This window comes from Scyliorhinus canicula, chromosome 4 (genome assembly GCF_902713615.1).
Source record: "Scyliorhinus canicula chromosome 4, sScyCan1.1, whole genome shotgun sequence".
Taxonomy (NCBI): Eukaryota; Metazoa; Chordata; class Chondrichthyes; order Carcharhiniformes; family Scyliorhinidae; genus Scyliorhinus; species Scyliorhinus canicula.
Window position 1 is genome coordinate 14,357,030 of NC_052149.1, and position 21,149 is coordinate 14,378,178.

The following is a 21,149-nucleotide window of genomic DNA, read 5'->3' on the forward strand; positions in this document are numbered from 1 at the left end:
CCTGGTCCTCAAAGGACAACACCTGGGCAACATCTCTTGGGAATCCATCAATGACAAATCCTTGAGCATCTGGGAGCTGCATCAAACGGCGTTTGATCTCAGTGATGGTCGTTTCCTTCAAATGGGAGGGACACACGTCAGAGGACGATCCATAAAAACATGCTCACGTTATCCAGGAGAATGGGAAAAGTAAATACCACAACAAGGCAGGTTTCTCCACTGATGGAATCTTGGCTTGTGCAGCTCCCCATTAAACACATGGGGCTGGATTCTCTGTGGGTGGGATCCTCCGTTTCGCCGGCAGTGCCCTCATGCCCGGGGATTTCCCGACGGCGTGGGGAATGCCCACAATGGGAAACCCCATTAGCCGGCTGCCAGGACGGAGGGTCCCACTCCTGACGTAAGCCGTGGACCCCGTCCATAGTTTTATACAAATGATAATAGTAAAATGTCGAGTTCGCCCTTTAATTGTATTTATTGGCCTGCCAATTTAAGAGAATGAACTTGCGTTTAGGCAGCGCCTTTCACAACAAGTGCTTTGCCGCCAATGTAGTACTTTTGCTGCAATGTAGGAAATGCAGCAGCCACTTTGTGCATAGCAAAGGCCCAAAAACAGCAGCGCAATGATGGCCAGATTGTTTGATTACTGACTTGAAGGATGAATATTTGGCCAGGGCAACAGGAATAACTTACCTGCTGATTTTCAAAAGAGCACCATAGAATCTTTGGCAGTCATTCGAAACAGACGGATTGAGCCACAGCTGAACAGCACAGCTGGGGGGGGGGGGGGTCACAGCTGCAGCCATCCCTCCGAACTGCACGGGGGGGGGGGCATCAGCCCAGTTTGACAGAACAGGAATGTGAGCTGGAACCCTCGATCTACTGACACAGAGGCAAGAACATTGCCGCTGAGCCACAGCTGTGACTCGCTAGCGACGGCATTCAGTGACGCAGGGGGTGGCTGGAGTTAGACCCAATTTGTTTCTCTCTCTCCCCTAACTGTAAAAGACAAAAGGATCTGTGCAGTCTTAATCCATTACCTACCGGCTTGAACCCAGAGCCACAACCAGACACAAACTCAGCACCGACTGACGTGGTCACTGAGAGGTCACGGGGTGGCTGCTTTTGCAAGTCGGGGGAAAGAAAATAATGGGGGGGGGGGGGGGGCGGGGGAACCCCGCTATTTGTTGACTCAAAGTGGAGAGAGCTGATGAAAAATGAGGGAGATGGGCAGGAAAAGCCTCAACACTCAATAGCTGGAGCCTCATGTCAAGGTCTCTCTCCAGGATTGGGTTGGAATCTCAATCTCCCGGACACTGCTGTGTGCAAACATGGAGAAAAAAAAATCAGCGGGACATTAAAAAATATAATTATTTTGGTAATTTTCTTGGAATGATCTGTCTTGTTAAGCTCTTGGCGTAACATAAGCTGCTTCCTTGATGTTCACTCTGACAAAGGAAGGTTCAGACGTGGAGATAACTTCAACACGTTTATTAAACTGTTAACAATTCTCCTACTCGGATTCGCCTCTACTGTTAATCCTTCTATAGCTACTCAGACTGACGAACCAGTCTGCTACAATCCACGTGGTGGGTGTGATGTTGAATCAACCCTGTGTCTGTACTCACTGAGTGTCTCCACTGGAAAGAGGAAGATCATGTGTGTTGTGTTCTTTATATATGGGTTGGTGTAATGCCCCCCTGTGGTAGTGTCACCTCTGTGTGTATCGTGAATGCCCATTGGTCGTGTCCTATCTTACTGACCTATTGGTTGAGTGTGTGTGTGTGTCATGTCTCTAGTGCTCCCTCTAGTGTCTAGCTAGTCTACGTGTACTTACATTAACCCCTTGTGTATCTACAGTGATGCATATTACCACACGATCCTCTTTACTGGATATGAAGTATTGAAAATGGGGAAGAAAATAAAAGGCTGTTTGCAGAGACAAGCATTATCCAATTGGCTAATGTAGTCTTTTTGCTTTCTGACTGGTGTCGGAAGGCAGTGTGTCACAAGATGGATGTGTTGGCTGATTAATGGCTGGAACGTGTGGGCAGGTGACAAGATGGAACCTCTAGGAGTACATTTCATTACATCTCCACCCTTCTCCTTCTTCCCCTCACTATCTCCCCATCCCCTCCATCCTCCTCCTTCTCCCCCTCACTATCTCCCCAACCACTCCACCCTCCTTCTTCTCCCCCTCACTATCTCCCCACCCCCTCCACCCTCCTCCTTCCCCCCTCACTATCTCCCCATCCCCTCCATCCTCCTCCTTCCCCCTCACTATCTCCCCAACCACTCCATCTTCTCCTACTCACCCTCACTATCTCCCCACCCTCCTCCTTCTCACCCTCACTATCTCCCCACTCCCTCCACCCTCCTCCTTCTCCCCCTCACTATCTCCCCACCCCTCCACCCTCCTCCTTCTCCCCCTCACAATCTCCCCACCCCCTCCACCTTCTCCCCCTCCCATTTCTGCACAACCTCCACCCTCCTTCTTCTCCCCCCAACCTCCCCACCACCTCCACCCTCCTCCTTCGCCACCTTCCCATCTCCTCACCCCCTCCTTCTCCCCCTCAACGTCACCCCACCACCTCCACCGTCCCTCTTGCACACACAAACTCCTCACCCCCTCCTTCTCCCCCTCCCCATCTCCACACCCATCTCCTCCTCACCACCTCCATATCCCAAACCCTTGCAGCCACATGTCCTGGGATGGACAAAAATACCCCACAAAAAAAAGGCCCAAGATGGGACAGTGCTCAGTAAGATTCCTGTCCAATCCCAACTGCTGATCGAAACCGGCCGGGAAAATCAGATGGACAACGCCATTGCCGCAAAATGACTCGCTTCCTAGACTTTGCTTACAGATCCTTGACTCTTGTTCTGCTGTTAACACATTCTGCTATCTGAAATGAAATGAAAATGAAATGAAAATCGCTTATTGTCACGAGTAGGCTTTAATGAAGTTACTGTGAAAAGTCCCTAGTCGCCACATTCCGGCACCTGTCCGGGGAGGCTGGTACGGGAATCGTATCGTGCTGCTGGCCTGCCTTGGTCTGCATATCTTTATGCCACTATCAGCACCTCCTTTAGTCTTTAACACTACCATTAACACTCCCTCTGCCTTGTGCCCATGACATCTTTATCAAATCCCTCCTGAACCCCGGTCACTGACCTTCTACTGGAGCTGCTCCACCCCCTAATACACATCCACCACATTCCTCCCTGTCTTCAACTCTGAAGAAGAGTCAGATGGACTTCAAATATTCAGTCTCAGAAGCTGAGTTTTTCCCGCATTTGTTTCTATTTCAGATTTCCAGTATCAGCTGTATTTTTGTTTTTATCTCCTAGCCCGTCCCGAGGGCAGCATGGTAGCATTGTGGATAGTACCATTGCTTCACAGCTCCAGGGTCCCAGGTTCGATTCCAGTTTGGGTCACTGTCTGTGCGAAATCCGCACATCCTCCCCGTGTGTGCATGGGTTTCCTCCGGGTGCTCCGGTTTCCTCCCACAGTCCAAAGATGTGCAAGTTAGGTGGATTGGCCATGCTAAATTACCCTAGTGTCCAAAATTGCCCTTAGTGTTGGGTGGGGTTACTGGGTTATGGGGATAGGGTGGAGGTGTTGACCTTGGGTAGGGTGCTCTTTCCAAGAGCCGGTGCAGACCCGATGGGCCAAATGGCCTCCTTCGGCACTGTAAATTCTACGGATAGAGAATGCACGGTTTTAACGGATTTTAAATTTATTCAAAACCTGCACATTGAGAGAGTTGAAATCGGGCCCCACACTGGGAACTCAAAGTGAAAAATATTCTTTCCACCAAAATCTGAACAAGCTCAAAATTGCTACAAAGAAATTCCAAATGCACGTGGACCTTGATTTTAATAATTGTGAGAAAGAGAGCCAGGACTTTGTTTCCTCCAGATCACAGGGTGAAGGCCAAGCCAATCTGCCCATCCCTAATTGACTTTGGTTTTCATTCCCGCGACGGGTTCACTGGTGGGATCTTTGTTTTGGTGGGGGCGAGGTGGAGGAGGGGGGAGGTGGAGGAGGGGGGGGGGGGGTCTGAAAACCACGTCAGGGCGGATGACCCCAGAACGAATGCGCAGGCTGCCAGGCGCAATGCCAGGTGGGGAGCACAGGCGGGCGTCCGTGCTCCGGGGGGATCTGGATCAGAAGGAGGCACAGTCCCGGGTGGTCTAGGACTCAGACGAGGAGAAATGTCTTCACCCAAAGGGTTGTGATTCTTTGGAATTCTCTAATCCAGAGGGTCATTGCCGCTCCATCATTGAATGCATTGGCGGCTGAGACGGTCTTTATGGTCTCCCAGGGAATCAATGGATCTTGGGGGAGAAAGTAGTATTGGGGCAGAATCAGCCATGATCATATTGAGTGGTAGAAGAGGCCTGGAGGGGCTGAATGGTCGACTCCTGTTCTTATTTATTCTATTCCTACCACAAATAGGATATCTGATCGTTATCGCATGTCCGTTTGTGGGATCTAACTATGTTTTTTTTTTAAATTACTCTTTCGAGGCATGTGGGCATCACTGGCAAGGCTAGCATCCATTGCCCATCCCTAATTGCCCCTAGGCCGTTTCAGAGGGGCAGTTAGGAGCCAACCGCATTGCCGCGGGTCTGGAGTCACATGGAGGTTGGAGCAGAGGAGGAGGGCAGATTTCCTTCCCCAAAGGTACATCAGCGAACCGGGGGGGGGGGGGGGGGGGGGGGGGGCTCCATGACAATTTAAATTCCACTATCTGCCATGGGTGGATTTGAACCCATGACCTTAGAGCATTAGCCTCAACCTGTGGATTGCTACTCTAGTGCCATCACCGCCACGGCACCCGATCCCCCAAATTGGCTGCGACTTTAGCAAATTGGCTACTTGATTCCCTGCATTACAACAGTGAATACACATTGAAAGTACTGTGTTGGCTCTAAAAGACTTTGGGACGCCCCTGAGGTCATTAAAGGCTCTGCAGAAATACAAGTTTGTGTTGTCATGTGAGAGTGCCTTTAAGAAAGGGGTGCTTGAGAAATGTACCTTAAAGAAATGGGTGTTTATCCGTGATGTCAGAGTGTGGGTGGAGTTGGGCTGTCTGTCGGCTTTTTACTTTTGTTTTAGGCTGTTTGCGGCAGGGTGTGTTTTAGTTTCGTTTTCAGTGTTGGAGCTGAAGCCAGACCAAGCAGGTGTACTGCTGTTCTCTCTGCCATCAAAAGACTATCTCTTGATCATTTGGTGAATTCAGAATTATAAATGTTCCCAGTAGTGAATGTAAACCTGATGTGTGCTTCTGTTAAAAGGATTTTTTAAATGTCTTATGGATGTTAAAAGGAAAGTAAGAATTACTTGGTGTTGTATTCTGTGGGGGTTGTATTTGAATTAATGGTTGCTAAAATGTTCACTGTATGTTTTAAAAAGGTTAACTTGAGTTCATAGAATAAACATTGTTTTGCTTTAAAATATACTTTTCCATCTCTGCTCTCCCACAGCTGTAGAATGGGCCGTGTGTTCCCCATACCACAATCTAGTAAAAGTTGTGGGTCAGGTGATCTCCATGATACACTTTGGGGTTCTCTAAACTCTGGCCGATAACACTGTTTTGTTTACAAGTGAATTGTTTTTCCATTGTGGGATGTTTTTCAGAATGACCATGCAGCAACAGTCACCGATACATCAATGCCTTCAATCTGGGTTTTACCTGTGGTGCTAATTCGCCATTGGTGATAATTTTGGCAATCAAGCTCCACTTCCTGTTGCAGGTTGTATTGTGGATCATTTTTTTCCTGAGCAGCTCTCCCACCGAAATGCATTCAAATCCGTAACGCTGGGCTATCTTCAGACTCTGGGTCCCCTTCCCACTGCCTGGACCACCTGGAATAGCAACAGATGGGCACATGAAAAGGAAAGCCCTGCATTTGTGTAGCGCCTGCCAAAACCTCAGGACAACCTGCAGAAAGCTCCGGCTGGGCCACGACTGGAGTGCTGCATCCAGTTCTAGTCAATACACTTTAGGAAGGATGTGAGGATCCTTGAGAGGGCGCAGAGGGAGATTTACCACAATGGGGTGAGGGATTGTTAACCAGAAGAGTTAGGTCGGAGAAGCTGGGTTTGTCCATCTTGGAGCAAAGGAGATTTGGTGGAGATGGATGGCAGTGGTTCCCCACCAGTGGGGTGCCCTGGAGACCACCCCCAAACATGCCGCCAAAAAAGATTCAAAATTCAAATAATGAAACTAAAACTAACCTTTGTCTTCAGCTCTCCTTCTCTTGGCATCTCCAAGACCCGACGAATCTTGGGGCCCCCAGCGCATGCGCCGGCTGGGAAAGGGCCGCACACGCGTGGTTTAGATTTTCTATGTTGGTCGGGCCCAAGCCCGTGACCAACGGGACTTGGAGCTGAAGACAAAGAATCAATCAACACTCTCACAACCTGGTAAGTTAACTCTCCCTAACTCAGTAAAAAGATCCATAATGTGGGGTTGAGTGCAATCTCCTTGAGGTGACACACCAGAGTTCTCCCTTCGGCTGCCAGCCACTCTTTAAATCAGGCAAAAGGGAACCTTGCATCCAACTGAGATGCTTTCTCAGGTCTCAAGGGCAGCACGGTAGCACAGTGGTTAGCACAGTTGCTTCACAGCTCCAGGGTCCCGGGTTCGATTCCCGACTTGGGCCACTGTCAGTGCGGAGTCTGCACGTTCTCCCCACGTCTGCATGGGTTTCCTCCGGGCGCTCCGGTTTCCTCCCACAGTCCAAAGATGCGCCGGTTGGGTGGATTGGCCATGCTAAATTGCCCTCAAGTGTCCAAAAAAAGGTTAGGTGGGGTTACTGGGTTACGGGAATAGGGTGGAGGCATGGGCTTAGGTAGGGTGCTCTTTCCCAGGGCTGACTCGATGGGCCAAATGGCCTCCTTTTGCACTGTAAATTCCATGATTCTATAAGGCATCAACTTGCAAGCACAAAGGATGGAAGCTGGAGGATAAACCCATGTGTGAGGTAAGGGTGGGTCAATCCCAGTCCAGTTGGGCATGAGGCCACACCACTAAATTACCCCTAATGTGGAACTCGTTGGTAATGCCATTTCGGGTGGGAAGGAGGTTAAAAATGCCACACTACATGAGCAGGTCTTCACCCAAGCATAAGGCCTAAAATATGAAAGACTTTCATTAATATAGCGCCTTCCACAATAACTGGATACCCTAAAGTTCTCCAGAGTCAATGAAGTACTTTTAAAATGAACTCATTGTAGTAACGTGGAGAATATGGCAGTCAATTTGCTCACAGCAAGCTCCCACCCACAGTCGATGATAATGAAGCGATGCTCTGTTTTTAGTGATGCTGATTGAGGGATAAATATTAGTCTGGTCAGAGAGAACTCCCCTGCTCGTCTTCAAAATAAAATGTCATGAGATCTTTTACATTCACCCGAGTAGGTAGACTCCCTACTGTAACCTCGGTTACACAACTCAGCTGAAGAACAGCAACCTCCGACAGTCCAGCACTCCCCTCAGTCCTGCACCGTTGAGAAGCAACCTTCATATTTGTGCTCAGGTTCTGGACTGGAACATGAACCCGGAATCATGTGACCCCAGAGGTGAAGCGGGGCCAATGAAGCCACACAGTTTTGGTCAGGTGGAGGGGCAAAGTGTCACCCATGTGCATGGTCGGGGGATACGCGGACGGTATTGTAAACCAAGTCGGGTGAGCTTCTCCCTTGACACATCTCCTTATTCTGTTTTGATGTTTTTGCAGGGCGTCGCAGGCAAGGACAGTGTGTTGTCCGACTCGAAATTCCCTTTTCCACTTGGAGGGCTGTGCCAGGAAGGAAAGGTGTTTCTTTCCGTGATGAAAATAAACAAAAAAAATACTAAGGGGTGAGGCACAAAATTGGTTGAACGTACCACAAGATCCTCATGGATATAGTGCTTAAGTAAACAAACCAGTAACTTGGCAGATGCTGTCTTTCCAATTTACACCTCATCGAGACCCACCTTTTGTTTGATTGTCCCATTGCCATCCCATCTTGACTGTTCCTCCACTCTCATCATCCACTCTTTCACAAATCTCCTTCCTTCCTTCCTGCCCACCTCCTTTTCCTGCCCCTGTCCCCTCTCAATCTTTATCCATTTCTGAAGGAAGGCCCTTCGCTCTGCTTCTCTCCCCACGAGTGCTGCCTGGCCTGCTGTGTATTTCCAGAATCTGGGGTATTTCGCTTTAGTGATCCCGAGGTCTGGCCTAGCGATCCATAGAACAAGGGTTCAAATCCCACCCCGGGGATTTGAGAATTTCAATTGCGCCTAAAAGAAAATCTGAAGGTAGAAAGCTGGGGTTGGTATAAAAGTGGGCGTGCAGCTGGTGGATTGTTGTAAAAACCCAATTGGTCAATCACATCCTTTCTATGGAAGTAAACCTCCTGTCCTTACCTGGTCTGGCCAGTTCCACACCAACATGGCTGCCCTCTGAAGTGACCCACTCTGTTGTATCAACTCGTCACCAGCGGATAGAGAAGATGGTCCTCCAACCATACCCCTCTCAGGACAAAAAGTAATAGGCAATCAAATGCAGAGAACGATTTAAACAACAAAGATTCTCCTGGGCATTGCTGAAAGAAAAAAGACATGCTGCCAAAGTTTATTGTCTTGTACTCATCAGGTTAGTTTGTGAGAAATTGCCAACAGTAATAGGGGAACAGCAATTTAGACTGCACAATAGAAGAGTGGCTTACTCACACATGCTAGAAGTCACATACATTTGCATAGCAGGACCCTGGCCTTTGTAGACAGAAGGAGCGTGTCCACACATTGCATTTTTCAGCGAAACACAAAAGCTTGGGGGGGCGGGGGGGGGAGGGGGCAGCCATTCCCTGCTTCATTCCCCAGGACAGTGCCTTGACCAGAGTCGTCCTGCCCAATTTAAACAAAAACGGACAGTTAACTGTTCCATGCAGCACTCTCAATGGTAATGCTTCCACCAATCAGAGGCAGCTGGCCAATCAATCAGCACCCTCATCTCATTCAATGTAAACTGTCCTTCCCCCCCTCCCTTTACTGTCGGTAATTTCTTGTGTCTATCCTGGTGAGTGTGAGATAAAAAGCTTTGATAGCATGTCTCTTTTTTCAGCAAAATACTCAAGATCTACGCGACCAAGTGACTACAGAGATTCTCCGATAATCAAAGCAGAAAATGCTGGATAAACTCAGCAGGTCTGGCAGCATCTGTGGAGAGAGAAACGGGGATAGTGTTGAGTGCGTGCGATTCTTCGACAGAACCATTCTGTGGAAGGGTCACGTGGACTCGGAACGTTAACTCTGTTTTTCTCTCCATTGATGCCACCTGCTGGGTTTATCCAGCATTTTCTGCTTTTATTTCACATTTCCAGCATCTGCAGCATTTTGCTTTGATAAAAGATTCTCTTGTTCATTTTAACCTTCACCCCAGTGATCTCACTAACCCTCAATGTTACCTATGAGCAGTATGATCCATGGGCGGGCTTTGACTGGGTCGAACACCATGTATTCTTCAATCAGCTCGGAGGTTTCAGACAGATCCGTATCACTCTCGATGGAGAACTGATGAATGGGAGGCAGACGATCATAGCGCCGATAAGGAAAATTGGCACTGTCGGGCAGAACTGAAAGAAGAAGAGCAGAGGTGGGCATGGAGGTCAATCTTTATTGCTCAATTCATCAGCTGTTTGACATTTTACAATTCTTTCAACCCTCTGACCTCTGCTCTTCCCCAACCTCCTTTCAAACCATTTTATATGTGAAGATGGAAACTCACGCCCAGAAAGCTCTCTTGATGTGATTATTTCCTTTGATGAATCTTGTTGACCTTGCTAATGTAGCTTCATTCTCAGTTGTCAGCTTTGCCTGGTTGATGCACACTTGTCCAATTTAGGGGATTGCAAGTTCAAGCCCCCAAAAGGGAACAAAGAACAACACAGCACGGGAACAGGCCCTTCGGCCCTCCAAGCCGGCCATGATACCACCCTTGGCCAAAACCCTCAGCACTTCCTAGTGCCGTATCCCTCTATACCCATCCTATCCATGTGTCTGTCGAGATGCCTTTTGAACGCCGTTAATGTATCTGCTTCCACAACCTCCCTGGCAACGCGTTCCAGGCACTCACCACCCTCTGTGTAAAACACTTCCTCATACATCTCCTCTAAACTTTGCCCCCTGGACTTTAAACCTATGCCCTCTGGTGACTGACCCCTCCACCCTGGGAAAGAGTGCCTGCCCATCCACTCTATCCATGCCCCTCATAATCTTGTAGACCTCTATCAGCTCTCTCCTCAACCTCCATCTTTCTAATGAAAATAGTCTGAGTCTATTCAGCCTCCCTGCATGGCTAACACCCTCCAGGCCAGGCAACATCCTGGTAAACCTCCTCTGCACCCTCTCCAAAGCCTCCACATCCTTCTGTTAGCACAAACACATAACCCAATCTGACACAAGGAACATGTCCTGCTCTTCAGAAAGTGGGGTGGATAAATGTGGTGTTATTCACATCTCCTGAAGAACTGGAACAGCCGGATGAGGCTCCAGTTTATCCGGAAAAACAGTGTCTCCCGAGAGTGCGGCCCTCCCTCAGCACTGCACTGGAGCATGAGGCTCCCCAATGCATCATGGCCGACACCAATGGGATTCCAGTTGTATTGAGTTTACCAATCTGCCTCTTCCTCCTCTCTGGAAAAGTCACTAATCGCCGAGTAGATTGGTTTGGATAGTCTCATGTCCCGGGACAGGGGTTAGCAGATCATTTACCGTTTCTGAACAAGGGTCTCCTGGCCTGGCAACCGTTCAGAGGAGGCAACATCTTCTTCTCCTGGGCCACAAAGGTGTCCCACCGTACTCTCTCCGGCCCTCCCAGCTCCTTCACTTTCTTCAGGCAATTTTCCAAGTATTCGACAGGGTTATCCGGTCTGTAGTACATCAACCCTGTAAGCATACTCTGTATAGAAGGAAACAGAATATACCATTGAGTTCTCAAATGTAATACTGGGCTGTATGTCAGGGAATACTGCATAGCTGTGATGATAGAATCACAATAGCACAGAGGAAGGCCATTCAATCCATCCAGTCTATGCTGACTTTCTCAAAAGCAATCCAGTCAATCCCATTCCCCTCCATTCTATCCCCATAGCCATGCAAGTTCATTTCCCTCAGTTTTCTACTGAAATCATTGATTGTCTCTGCTTCCATTACCCCGGAGGGCAAAGAGTTCCAGATCATAACCATTCGCTGTGTAACAAATGGTCTTCTCCACATTCCCTGCCCCCTCTATTTCTTGACTAAAATCTAGGGCGGAATTCTTCCAAAAAATGACTAAGTGTCACTTCGGGTGGGAAAATTATTGTGAAGTCCCATCGTGATCCCCCACACTTGTTAATTTGTTTGGAGCCAGGAGTGATTCACAACATCAATGCGATACGTGGGGCCTCGAAGAAGCCAGCAAAGAGATCGGGAGGCCTTTTTAAAGGGTGCCCTGATCTTAGAAAAACACGACAGCCCCCCGCCCCCCCCACCCCACCCTGCCGGAAAGACTCCCCTCCTTCTCGCCGGCAAAGACCCCCTCCCCAAAACCCCCCACAAGCGCTGTCACCAGGGCCCCCTCCAAGTGAGGCACACCCAGTTATGGGGTCAGCAAAGACCAGTCCCTTTCACGCACCCCCTTCAGGACCCTCCCCTTCAAGTCTCACCCCTTGGCAGTGCCATCTTTGCACTGCCAACCCAGGTGGCACTGCCAGTAAGGGCTGGTTTAGCACAGTGGGATAGACAGCTGGTTTGCAATGCAGAACAAGGCCAGCAGCGCGGGTTCAATTCCCGTACCAGCTTACCCGAACAGGTGCCGGAATGTGGCGACTAGGGGCTTTTCACAGTAACTTCATACTTGTGACCATAAAAAGATTATTATCATTATTATTATGGTGCCAGTGGGCAGTTATAGGACATTGTCCAGCCATGTCTCTGACCACTCAGAGCCCTCCAGCGTGGTCATCACATCTATCCAGAGAATTCAACAGCAGCTGTGAGAAAGTCCCCGTGCACCTTAATGTGGGAGTGGTGCTTGCTGCTTCTATGGTGGAAAAGTGCCTCCAGTGCAGGCATGCTGTTCAGGCATCAGAGGTTGAAAAGTATCCACTATGAAAAAGCGCTCAGACACAGCACCTGGTCTTCCCAGGAAGCACTTCAGAGTAGGAAAAAAATCCACTATAGAATAAAATGCAGTCAGACAGGCCACCTGTTCCAAAGAGGAAGCACTTGAAAATGAAATGAAAATTGCTTATTGTCACAAGTAGGCTTCAATGAAGTTACTGTGCCGCATTCCGGCGCCTGTCCGGGGAGGCTGTTACGGGAATCAAACCGTGCTGCTGGCCTGCTTGGTCTGCTTTAAAAGCCAGCGATTTAGCCTGGTGAGCTAAACCAGCCACTTGCTAGTTAATGGGCCGTTAAGTGCTATGAAAATAAACAAAGCTAACCCACGTTTGAGATAGCCTTCAGCTGTCAATCAAGAAGCTTATAAAATTCAATACGGTGTGAAATTCAATGTAAACAACCAAGTCACAAAGGGATGAAAGCAGGCACCGTGCAACAGTGAAACCACAGAGCCTATTAAAACTTCAAGCGGAGTGAAATGCCTCTGCAAGAACAAACTGCAGGATGGCGCTGTCCTGTGAGAGGATTTTTAGGACAGACAGGCTGTGCTTTGCCCTGTTATGGGGTGTTAAACATGAAAGGTAAAGGGAACTTAGACAAGGTAACCCCACCACCTGCAGGTTCCCCTCCAAGTCACTCACTATCCTGACTTGGAAATGCATCGGCGTTCCTTCACTGTCGCTGGGTGAAAATCCTGGAACTCCCTCCCTAACAGCACAGTGGGTGTATTTACACCTCATGGACTGCAGCAGTTCAAGAAGGCAACTTACCAGCACCTTCTCAAAGGCAATTAGGGATGGGCAGCTCATGCTGGCTTGCGTAGCCAGTGAAGCCCACATCCTGTAAAAATGCATTCAAAACACTGGACTATATTAAACCCCCCCCCCCCCCCCCCCCAACTTCATAATCAGCCGGTTCAAGTTCAGGTCTGGAATCTTTGCCAAAACCTGCCTCAGAAACTCCACATTATCCCAGTTTGGGCATACACATTCACCAGCATCTCGGGCGCCAACTTCAACCTCCCACTCCCCTGGATGCACCCAGGCCCCTTGCCCTTTGGGGCACGGGGTGGGGGCTGAGGCAGTGTTTGTCCAACAGCAAAATTGGGTTTCAAAAGCTTGAATTTATGAGGAAGCCCTGTGCCTCAGTCGCTAGTGCCCCCCCTACCCGTGAGTCAGAAGCTCTGGATTCACGTCTCACGGCAGAACGTCGACCACGGCTGAGGAGTATTCATGGTTCTACATGTTGACAATCAGCTCTTACTCTTTCCAACATTTGCCAAATATTCCCCACAAGGTACAGAAATGCTTGAGATACGAAACAAACAATGGGCCAATCATACGAATGCGATCAAGCGGAATTTCAAAATTTGTCCCCGCTTCTTGTGAATTTGGGTTTATTTCCTCAGTTTATAAACACCACATCATTGGGAACTGAACAGAGTGGAGGCTTGAATGTTCCTAAAATCAATTGCTGGCTCTTTTCTCATTAATTCTCCTCCTACATCTTCCTATTTGTGATTGCAATAAAGTTCATGCTGCACTATGTGCAGTGGTGACATATCAGGAGACATTTTCCTGACATTTCCGCACCAATCTTTCAGTAACCTCCCCGAGCAGCTATGGAAAAGCCATCAAGATTGTTGCACAGAACAATACTCGTCAGAAACCATTAATATAATCTCCAGCGGAGATGGTGGCGAGACAGGATGGCTGATATTTCTAGAGAAATGTTGACATTCTTTGCAGCAGTCTCACTTTGAGACTTATGTGCTCTGCCCAAAGGGCAGTCTGACCCAGACATGACCTCCACCACGGATCGGGCAAGGAGGCAGGTGCCAAATCCACCTCGGCAGAACGGGGAGCAAACCCTGTGCTGTTGGCAGCAATCTGACCCACAGCAGCCATCCGGCCAACTCCCCCAAGGATTTCAAGTTGCTGTGGCAACGTACACGCATGTGGTACTGTCCAGAGCTGTGGGTAGGAGGCTCCAACATTCTTTTCGTCACAAGGCTGACCAGGAATCTCTTGTGTTCTTACCACCTGCCAATGATGTACGTTGGAAGGATTTGCAGGTTGATACTCAACAGCTTTGGCTGGGACATCGCACCTTCATCAGCCATCAGGTCCTGGAGTGGGTCTTGAACCCAAAGCTTCTGGTTCTGAGGCAGGGCATTCTGTATTGCACCATAAGACTGTCTACTCTGGTGCTAGCCACCCTAATCCCATTCTGCTACTCTCTCTTTGTATCAAGGTTCTTTCTGTCCCAAAGGATTCTGTCTACTTCAACGCCAGGAGCATCCGGAATAAGGTGGGTGAGCTTGCAGCATGGGTTGGTACCTGGGATCTCGATGTTGTGGCGATTTCGGAGACATGGGCAGAGCAGGGACAGGAATGGTTGTTGCAGGTTCCAGGATTTAGATGTTTCTGTAAGAACAGAGAGGTTGGTAAAAGAAGGGGGGGTGTGGCATTGTTAATTAAGTAAAGTATTACGGCGGTAGAAAGGACGTTTGAGGACTCGTCTACTGAGGTAGTATGGGCCGAGGTTAGGAACAGGAGAGGAGAGGTCACCCTGTTGGGAGTTGTCTATAGACCTCCGAATAGTTCCAGAGATGTAGAGGAAAGGATTGCAAAGATGATTCTCGACAGGAGCGAGAGTAACAGGGTAGTTGTTATCGGGGACTTTAACTTTCAAAATATTGACTGGAAATACTATAGTTTGAGTGCTATAGATGGGTCAGTTTTTGTGCAGTGTGTGCAGGAGGGTTTTCTGACACAGTATGTAGACAGGCCAACAAGGGGCGATGCCATATTGGATTTGGTACTTGGTAATGAACCCGGCCACATTTAGATGTAGGTGAGCACTTTGGTGATAGTGATCACAATTCGGTTATGTTTACTTTAGCAATGGTCAGGGATAGGTAAATACCGCAAGGCAAGAATTATAGCTGGGGGAAAGGCAATTATGATGCTATTCGGCAAGATTTAGGATGTATAGGACGGGGAAGGAAACTGCAGGGGATGGGTACAATCGAAATGTGGAGCTTTTTCAAGGAACAGCTACTGTGTGTCCTTGATAAGTATGTACCTGTCAGGCAGGGAGGAAGTTGTCGAGCAAGGGAACCGTGGTTTACTAAGGAAGTTGAAGCACTTGTCAAGAGGAAGAAGAAGGCTTATGTTAGGATGAGACATGAAGGCTCAGTCAGGGCACTTGAGAGTTACAAGTTAGCCAGGAAGGACCTAAAGGGAGAGTTAAGAAGAGCGAGGAGAGGACATGAAAAGTCATTGGCGGATAGGATCAAGGAAAACCCTAAGGCTTTCTATAGGTATATCAGGAACAAAAGAATGACTAGAGTAAGATTAGGGCCAATCAAGGATAGTAGTGGAAAGCTGTGTGTGGAATCAGAGGAGATAGGGGAAGCGTTAAATGGATATTTTTCATCAGTGTTTACACTGGAGAAATACAATGTTGTCGAGGAGAATACTCAGGTTCAGTTGACCAGGCTAGATGGAATTGAGATTCACAAGGAGGAGGTGTTAGCAATTTTGGAAAATGTAAAAATAGATAAGTCCCCTGGGCCAGATGGGATTTATCCTAGGATTCTCGGGGAAGCCAGGGAGGAGATTGCAGAGCCTTTGTCCTTGATCTTTATGTCGTCTTTGTCAACAGGAATAGTGCCGGAAGACTGGAGGATAGCAAATGTTGTCCCCTTGTTCAAGAAGGGGAGTAGAGACAACCCTGGTAATTATAGACCTGTGAGCCTTACTTTGGTTGTGGGTAAAATGTTGGAAAAGGTTATAAGAGATAGGGTTTATAATCATCTTGAAAAGAACAAGTTGATTAGCGATAGTCAACACGGTTTTGTGAAGGGTAGATCATGTCTCACAAACCTTATTGAGTTTTTTGAGAACGTGACCAAACAGGTGGATGAGGGTAAAGCGGTTGATGTGGTGTATATGGATTTTAGTAAGGCGTTTGATAAGGTTCCCCACGGTAGGCTATTGCAGAAAATAAGGAAGTATGGGATTGAAGGTGATTTAGCGGTTTGGATCAGTAATTGGCTAGCTGAAAGAAGACAGAGGGTGGTGGTTGATGGCAAATGTTCATCCTGGAGTTCAGTTACTAGTGGTGTACCACAAGGATCTGTTTTGGGGCCACTGCAATTTGTCATTTTTATAAATGACCTGGAAGAGGGTGTAGAAGGATGGGTTAGTAAATTTGCAGATGACACGAAGGTCGGTGGAGTTGTGGATAGTGCTGAAGGATGTTATAGGATACAGAGGGACATAGATAAGCTGCAGAGCTGGGCTGAGAGGTGGCAGATGGAGTTTAATGCGGAAAAGTGTGAGGTGGTTCAATTTGGAAGGAGTAACAGGAATGCAGAGTACTGGGCTAATGGCAAGATTCTTGGTAGTGTAGATGAACAGAGAGATCTCGGCATCCAGGTACATAAATCCCTGAAAGTTGCCACCCAGGTTAATAGGGCTGTTAAGAAGGCATATGGTGTGCTAGCCTTTATCAGTAGGGGGATTGAGTTTCGGAGCCACAAGGTCATGCTGCAGCTGTGCATAACTCTGGTGCGGCCGCTCCTGGAGTACTGCGTGCAGTTCTGGTCACCACATTAGAGGAAGGATGTGGAAGCTTTGGAAAGGGTTCAGAGGAGATTTACTAGGATGTTGCCTGGTATGGAGGGAAGGTCTTACGAGGAAAGGTTCAGGGAATTGAGGTTGTTTTCGTTAGAGAGGAGAAGGCTGAGAGGTGACTTAATAGGGACATATAAGATAGTCAGAGGGTTAGATAGGGTGGACAGTGAGAGTCTCTTTCCTCGGATGGTGATGACCAACACGAGGGGACATAGCTTTAAATTGAGGGGTGGTAGATATAGGACAGATGTCAGAGGCAGTTTCTTTACTCAGAGAGTAGTAGGGGTGTGGAATGCCCAGCCTGCAACAATAGTAGACTCGCCAAATTTAAGGGCATTTAAGTGGTCACTGGATAGACATATGGATGAAAATGGAATAGTGTAGGTCAGATAGGCTTCAGATGGTTTCACAGGTCAGCGCAACATCAAGGGCCGAAGGGCCCGTACTGCGCTGTAATGTTCTATGTTCTATGTTTCCCTGATGAACTTTGCAATGGACTGGGTACCAATGGCAACGTGTGGTAATCACAGTTCTGTCGTTTTCAATTGACCCCCAACCTCGCCAGCTTTTTGGAAAAAAACATTTCCACGACCCTTTTATGTGAAGAAGTGGTTCTGAGCATCAGCCATGAACGGTCTAGCTTTAAGCTGAAGTCTTCGATCTAGACGTCCCTCGCCAGAGGAAATTCTTTCTGTCTCCCATATCAAATCCTTCAAAACATGTTATGGCCCTTTGAGTGAAAATATTTCTAACCTCCGCCATCCACGTTCCTGTTATTATTAATGGGTTTATGACTACCTTGGCACCCATCTCAAACAGGGAAAATGCAGTGGAATTCCCAGGGTGGGAGACGTTTCTGATCCACTTCTGGAACTTTATTTGGGACATTTCTCCCGGATTTGGTTGACTATTTAGGTATGAGAATTCATGCTAGATGTCCATCCCAATCATTCGTTATTGTCCCTTTCACTCTCTTATGTTTGCATTGGATTCCCCTCACTGTTCTTGCTCCATTCCGTACGGTCCTAGTTTCCAAACCCACCCCACACAATGTCTCTTGTCATAACTCCTGTGATGAATGGTATCAGTAGCTGCTGTAACGGTACCTTACCTTTAATACATTGGCCCTTTAAGACCGGGCTTGGAACCGCCTCTGGCTCCGCCCCCAGGAATCGGTATATAAGATGAGGCTCACTCGGCAGCATGTGATGAGCACACTTCTCGGCTGCTTTTCAGTTCTCTGATGATTAAAGCATTTGAATTACCTATCTTCTCTCCTGTGTCGTAATTGAGGGTATCTCAATTCCAAACCTTCAGGGTGATTTATTCAGATACCCTGGTTTATTTTGGGTGCATTCTGCACTAAAATCTGACACTCCCATCTTTGTTGACTTTCATTAGCTCCCCACTTCCCAGCATCTTGAGTGTAAAATTCTCATGCTTGCCTTCAGGGTTTCACTTCTTCCTACCTCGAGAATCTCACACAGTCCCACAACTTTTCCCTCTTCCCCATTCCTCTGAATCTGGCCTTGTGAAACATTGCCGGCTGTGTTTATAAATGTCTAGTCTCCAAAGCATTTCTTCCGCAATGCTTTCCACCACCTTTAAGCTTCTCAAAAGGATCTCACATCATTGATCTAGTTTGTGCTCATTTTTCAATTCAAATATATCTGTTTTTGGCCTGGAATATGTGGTGATATGCATGTGCACATCAATGTACATAGTTATCTATCAATATATATAGTTATCGGTACAACCTCCGACCAGCAGGTGGCAATAGAGATCCACCATATGACTTGAGAGATTCGACTGTTGGTAGTGAGTCGTACTAGAGAACAGTCACACTCGAAGTAGCTCCAGGAGAATTCATTTATTAGTTACCGTTTGTATCATAGTTCAATAGTTACCTTTCCACGTGTCCACCTTGTTAATAAATCATCTTATTAGTCAAAGAACTGGATGTTCTGTGTTGACCTTTACTACGGCCATAACACAGAACATGACAGAATCTATGTTTTTGACTACACCAAGGCGATATCCTTTGGCAACTTCTGTCCTATTGCAAAGACAAAATATAATGGCAGTTGCTGGAACCAATTGCATCCTGGCCAATATTTATCCCTTCAAGCCGCATTACAAAAATGATTTGGCCGTGAGGGGTTTGTGGGATCCTGCTGTGCATAGGTTGCAATTCGGCGTTTCCACCATTGCAACAGTGACTTCACTTGAAAAGGGCTTTTTGTTTGTTGTAAAGCAAGTTGGACATCCTGAGGTCATGAAATATGCTTTTTAAATGCAAGTCTTTCTTTTGCCTTTCTCCAGTTCCAGTTCAGTAGCTCTCAAACTGACACCCACATAGTACCTGCAAACTAGGGTGCTAGGCCTTTTCTCATTAGAACGGAGAAGGATGAGGGGCGACTTGATAGAGGTTGATAAGATGATCAGGGGAATAGAGTAGACAGTCAGAAACTTTTTCCCCGGGTGGAACAAACCATTACAAGGGGCCATAAATTTAAGGTGAATGGTGGAAGATATAGGGGGAATGCCAGAGCAGGTTCTTTACCCAGGGAGTAGTGGGGCATGGAATGCACTGCCTGTGGAAGTTAGTGAGTCGGAAACATTAGGGACCTTCAAGCGGCTATTGGATAGGTACATGGATTACGGTAGAATGATGGGGTGTAGATTAATTTGTTCTTAATCTAAGACAAGAGTTCGGCACAACATCGTGGGCCGACGGGCCTGTTCTGTGCTGTAGTTTTCTATGTTCTATGTTCTAAACTGAAAATCAGTAGAGACATTCAGGGAGGGTGGGTGCTGTGGCAAACAAACACAGAAACACAAGGAAAAGCAAAGTAAGAAAAGAAAGACAAGCTGCCTACTTTATATTCATTCACAGTTATTGTTGGTTCTGTCGAAGTAACAGTGCCCACTCTGGAATCCCCTCAATACCTGTCCATCTACATAATGATTTTGCCTTAGGCCATGGTTTTCAGTAGTGAATTTCCAATTTACTTTCATTGGGAGGGGAGGTTTTGTTGTAATATTTGCCTCCTCAATCTGGACGCAAGCAGTAAGAAGGTGTCATTATAATGCTCCTTTGAATGGATTGTTTCTTATTTCAGCTCTCTTTTTTGTCTCTGTCTCCAACTCTCCCTTACTTACACCAGTGGCTTTTCCAATGCCCTCCATCTCTTCAAAGGTTTCCAGTTCCCTCTCCACCCTGGATGGCCAATCTCTCTACTCCTTTACCCCCATCCGGGCGAGCTGAGAGTTTACCACTTCTTCCTCAAATGAAGACCTAATAAGTTCCCCCCACCACCACTCTCCTCCTCTGCTTGAATTAATTTGTGCCCACATTGAACAACGTCTCCTTCAACTCCACTCACCTCCTCCAAATAAATGTTGTTGCTATGGGCACCCTCATGGGCACTAGCTACGAGGAACATTTTAGTTCCACTCGCACCCCCTCACTCACCTCTTTTTCTGGTATGTTGATAACTTTATTGGTGCCATTTCTTTGCTTTAAATTTAGAGTACCCAATTATTTCTTTTCCAATTAAGGGGCAATTTAGTCTGGCCAATCCACCTAACCTGCACATCTTTGGGTTGTGGGGGTGAAACCCACGCAGACACGGGGAGAATGTGTAAACTCCACACGGACAGTGACCCAGGGCTGGGATTCGAACCTGAGTCCTCTGCGCTGTAGGCAGCAGTGCTAACCACTGCACCAATTGCTGCCCCTATTTGGTGCCATTTCTTGCTCTCACCCTGAACTGGAAAATCTCATTGACCTGGCTTCCAATTTCCACCATTTTCTCACCTCACCTGGTCGATCGCCGACTCTGAGTTTCCTCAACAACTGGGGATAGGCTATCAACCAATATTCACCATGAACCCAGTTACTCTACCTTCTCACACCCCACTTCCTGAAAGTCCCCCATTCTATTCTCCAAGTACCCCAGTCTCTGTCACATCTATTCTAATGTAAACTTCCAGAATATTAGTTTCCAATATGTCCGCACAGAACTAAAGAGCAGGCTTTTAAAGCAGACCAAGGCAGGCCAGCAGCACGGTTCAATTCCCGTACCAGCCTCCCCGAACAGGTGCCGGAATGTGGCGACTAGGGGCTTTTCACAGTAACTTCATTTGAAGCCTACTTGTGACAATAAGCGATTTTCATTTCATTTCCTTTCTTCCTTTTTCTTCATCATAATTGGCAGTGTTGAGGGTGGCAAGGTGGCGCAGTGGTTAGCACTTCTGCCTCACGGCGCCGAGGTCCCAGGTTCGATCCCGGCTCTGGGTCACTGCCCGTGTGGAGTTTGCACATTCTCCCCGTGTTTGCATG

At 47.6% G+C, this 21,149-nt stretch overlaps 1 protein-coding gene across 2 annotated transcripts in view; it reads right to left on the reverse strand.

The window, feature by feature from the left end:
* The window catches only part of ak5 (adenylate kinase 5), a 105,844-nt gene that overhangs the window by 65,772 nt on the left and 18,923 nt on the right, over nt 1–21,149 (reverse strand). For both annotated transcript variants that reach the window (XM_038793757.1, XM_038793758.1), the window contains exons 2-5: nt 10,770–10,956; nt 9,464–9,631; nt 5,703–5,875; nt 2–115 (exon numbers count right to left, since the gene is read on the reverse strand). In XM_038793757.1, the coding sequence (XP_038649685.1) occupies nt 2–115; nt 5,703–5,875; nt 9,464–9,631; nt 10,770–10,956 (642 nt within the window). The remainder of the gene's footprint in view (nt 1; nt 116–5,702; nt 5,876–9,463; nt 9,632–10,769; nt 10,957–21,149) is intronic.